Source organism: Lemur catta, chromosome 17 (assembly GCF_020740605.2).
Source record: "Lemur catta isolate mLemCat1 chromosome 17, mLemCat1.pri, whole genome shotgun sequence".
Classification (NCBI taxonomy): Eukaryota; Metazoa; Chordata; class Mammalia; order Primates; family Lemuridae; genus Lemur; species Lemur catta.
The window spans coordinates 13,645,146-13,649,426 of NC_059144.1; the positions used below are offsets into that span (position 1 = coordinate 13,645,146).

Genomic DNA, 4,281 nt, shown 5'->3' on the forward strand with positions numbered 1-4,281 from the left:
ACAGATCCCAGTTCTGACCTTGACACCCGACTTACCCACACCCTCTGCATTTCCATGCTTCTGTGAAGGCCCCAGGCCTCCACTGGGCATGCAAGGCTCCCTCAAGCCTTTGCAGCCTCAGCACCTTCCTCACCCCACTCCCCTGGCAGGCACCCCATGCTGCAGACACCTCTCACCTACTCCCAGGCCCCTGGCAGCACCTGCTCTGGAAGCCGCCCTGCCTCTCACTGCCATAGCAGAACCTGCTCTCTGTCTTCTCTGCAATGCCTGCTGCGGCCCCCTCCCACTCCTGCCCTTCTTCTGTGATCCTAAGCACTTTGTATTTGCTCTTCTGCCAGGTGGTGGTGACAGGGTCCCAGCAGCTCTGTACACAGTGGGCTGTCATCTCACACCGGGGAGGCTACATGCTACCTTGAATGCTGCCCCCTGGCAGTGTGGGGCATGGGACAGAGACTCTCGATTATTATTTATTGATTGAATGAATGAATAAATGAATGCTCCCTCCCTCCGCTCCCCAGGGGGGAATCCAGAAGTGCTGGTTTTGGATGTTCATGATATTACATCCATCAAGTTCATCAACATGAACTGCTTACCCTGTATGTCTAATAACCATGGAAGCAGATGCACATGTTTATCTTATTAAATGCTAGCTTACTTTGCTTTCAGGTGTATGTACATGTGTGTGCCGGGGGGTGGGCAGGATGGGGAAGTGTTAGGAGGAAAATTCTCTAAAGTAGAAATGGGAAAGATTCCAAAGCCTGACACTTTAGGCAGGACAACAGGAAATACTTTCTCAGGAAAGGGAGGAGGCCGAGCATTAGATGGGCAGGGAGGAAAGCAGAAGAGAGGAGTCCAGGAAGATGGGACAGCTCCCAGAACCTCTGCATTGGGCTCAGAGGAGGCTGTCTGCAGAGGGGCCATTTAAGGGTCTCCCCAAGTCCAAGATTAAGGGAAAAAGCCCCCATACTCCTCCTCCCACCCAAATCTGAGGCTCCCCTTGTTCTCTTCCACTAAACACTGGCATCATGTAGAATGACAAAGGTGTCATCTTTCCCTTTCTGGGAAAAGGGTCTCTCCCTTAGGGACAATCATGTCAATGAGACCAGAGAAAAGGACAGACCAACTTAGGGAGTGAACATAAAGGGGTGGAGAAGTGCCAGGCCAAATATTCCCTATGAGTCCATTGGGGTGGCAGAAACTGGGGACAGGGGTTGTGTCAACTACAGTGCTGCACCAGTGCTGACCATGCCTGTGCCCCCATCCCAAGCTTGGATGAAGAGCAGGAGCAGCCCCCAAGCCCTTCCTGGGAAAGGTCACCTGCAGTTGGCCCAAAGCATCCTTACTCTTCCCCCACAGCCAGTCACCTAGCCTGAGAACTGGACCCACCCCAGGAAGCCACTTCCAGACTCACCAGAGACCTTTCAGGGCTGTGCCGGGGGTAGAAGGAGGCCACCGGCTCACAAAGGTGGACTTAAAGCCAGCCGGGCTCCTAAAAGTCAGCGATACCTTGAGAATAATTTTCCAAGGCAAACCCCCACTTCGGGAATTCCGCTGCACCCTGGGCCAGCTAGGGAGCCAGGGCCGGGCTGGGGGCTGCCTGCTGAGTGTCCAGCCCAGGGGCGCCAGTGAGCTCACACTCTCTGGAGTTTGGGGGGAGGGGGAAACCCAGGCAGGAACCTCAACACTTCCCGACCAACCCCCTCCGCAGGCACATTTCAGAGACCTGGGACGGAGACCCGAGGTGGATGACTGACAGGGTCGCAAGGTGCGGGCTCCCAGGCGTCCGGCTCTAGCGCCTGCCACTGTCTTCCCGAGTGGACCCTGTGCACCGAGCACCCAGGTTGGCCTTCTTCCGTGGCATCTCTGCCTCCGCCTGTCCACCTCCATTCCCTGCACCCACCCACCCCCGACCCCCCCCACCAGAACTAAGCGAAAAGGCCCCGGATCCTCGGCTGTCAGGGTCGGGTGGGGGAGGAGGGAAGGAGCGGGAGAAGTAGGGAAAACTGGGATCCTTGACAGCCTGAAATTTAGCACGACACGGAAGGAGCCTCAGGTTCCGCCTGTATAATATGGGTCTAATGATGGGACAGGTCGTCGCGAAGATTAAATGGCGGGGTAGAGGATGACCGGGGTGAGGCAATTGGCTCTGGGTGTTCGGGGTGGTGCACGGCCAATCCCGGGCCCCTCTTTACCCAAACGGAGGACTCGGAGAGCCCCAGCCCCGCGGCTGCAGTCCCGGGGAGCGGGACAGGGGAATGGACGACTGGGGGCTGGAGAAGACAGGATCTGTGACCCTGGGCGGCGGAGGAGGGAAGCCCGGCCGGCTGGGGGCTCAGGGCGGTGCCGCAGGGGGAGCGGGTGGAGTCTGCAGGGGGCTGCGAGGGGGAGGGGGCGGTGGAGGTGGGAAAACGGGGCGGGGACCGGCTTCCCGGAGTCGGGGTGCGGAGGGGCCCGGGCAGGTGCGAACCAAGAGGGACCCCGCAGCCGTGGGCGCGCGGCGCGGGGATTGGCTGCGCTCCCGGGCGCCAGCCGCCCGCTATTTAGGCGGAGCAGGCTGTGAGCCACGCGTCTGCGCGCGACACCCCCGCCCCACCGGCCGCCCGCGGTCTCTCGCACTGCGCTCGCTCCGTCCCGCTCCGCAGCCGCGGGCCGGCACCCCTTGGGCATGAGCGCCCCCGCAACGCTGCCCCCCGGGGGAGAGGAAGGGCTCGAGACGGCCTGGCCCCCTGCGGCCAACGCCAGCCGCCCTCCGGCAGAAGATGCGCTGGCGGCGGGGACAGGGGGCTCGGGGGGCGGCGGGCATGGTCACCATCCAGTGCATCTACGCGCTGGTGTGCCTCCTGGGCCTGGTGGGCAACGCTCTGGTCATCTTCGTGATCCTTCGCTACGCCAAGATGAAGACGGCCACCAACATCTACCTGCTCAACCTGGCCATCGCGGACGAGCTGTTCATGCTGAGCGTGCCGTTCGTGGCCTCGTCGGCCGCCCTGCGCCACTGGCCCTTCGGGGCGGTGCTGTGCCGCGCGGTGCTCAGCGTCGACGGCCTCAACATGTTCACCAGCGTCTTCTGTCTCACCGTGCTCAGCGTGGACCGCTACGTGGCCGTGGTGCACCCTCTGCGCGCGGCCACCTACCGGCGGCCCAGCGTGGCCAAGCTAATCAACCTGGGCGTGTGGCTGGCGTCCTTGCTGGTCACCCTGCCCATCGCCATCTTCGCAGACACCAGGCCTGCTCGCGGGGGCCAGGCTGTGGCCTGCAACCTGCACTGGCCGCACCCGGCGTGGTCGGCGGTCTTCGTGGTCTATACTTTCCTGCTGGGCTTCCTGCTGCCGGTTCTGGCCATCGGCCTGTGCTACCTGCTCATCGTGGGCAAGATGCGGGCAGTGGCGCTGCGGGCTGGCTGGCAGCAGCGACGGCGCTCGGAGAAGAAGATCACTAGACTGGTGCTGATGGTCGTGGCCGTCTTTGTGCTCTGCTGGATGCCTTTCTATGTGGTGCAGCTGCTGAACCTCTTTGTGACCAGCCTTGATGCCACCGTCAACCACGTGTCCCTCATCCTCAGCTATGCCAACAGCTGCGCCAACCCCATTCTCTATGGCTTCCTCTCCGACAACTTCCGTCGTTCATTCCAGCGGGTTCTCTGTCTGCGCTGCTGCCTCGTAGATGCTGCTGGCGGTGCCGAGGAAGAGCCCCTGGACTACTACGCCACTGCTCTCAAGAGCAGAGGCGGGGCAGGATGCATGTGCCCCCCGCTCCCCTGCCAGCAGGAGCCCACGCACCCAGAACCCCACCGCAAGCACATGCCCCTCACCAAGACCACCACTTTCTGAAGAGCCTTTCACCCCCCACCTGGCTTTGCCACCTCCTAAGGGGTGGGCACCACCGTTACAGCATAGCAGACTGCGTCTCCCAGATGCTCACCTAAGGACTACTACCTGTCCCTACCAAAGTCTTCTCCTTCCAGCAGTCGATGTGACATCTCCAAGAGCGTCAGAACCCCTCTGCTGTTCTCCTCTGCCCAGGGCTCTGGCTTTTAGAAGGACGCCTCCATAGGGGTAGGACTGCTCTGGGTACTGGGCTAGAGTATTTATTAATCATTCCTGAACCTCTGGCTGTTTTCCAAGGGGTGGGAAGCAGGGGGTGACCGGAAAAGAATGGCCACCTGCCTGTGACTTGTTACAGTGACTGCTTGGGAACAGACTCAGGAGGGTGGAGGTGGGTAGTGCCCTTCCTCTCTGCAGACTCTTTGCCTTGTCGGGGGAGCACAGCATGTATAGAGAG

The 4,281-nt window shown here is 61.0% G+C and overlaps 1 protein-coding gene across 1 annotated transcript; it reads left to right on the top strand.

The window, feature by feature from the left end:
* The first annotated feature begins 2,665 nt into the window (after window positions 1–2,665).
* On the top strand, window positions 2,666–3,830 carry SSTR4 (somatostatin receptor 4). Its single transcript, XM_045529091.1, is given in 2 exon segments — window positions 2,666–2,770; window positions 2,772–3,830. Coding segments are annotated over 2 exon segments (1,164 nt in total).
* Window positions 3,831–4,281: the final 451 nt, after the last annotated feature.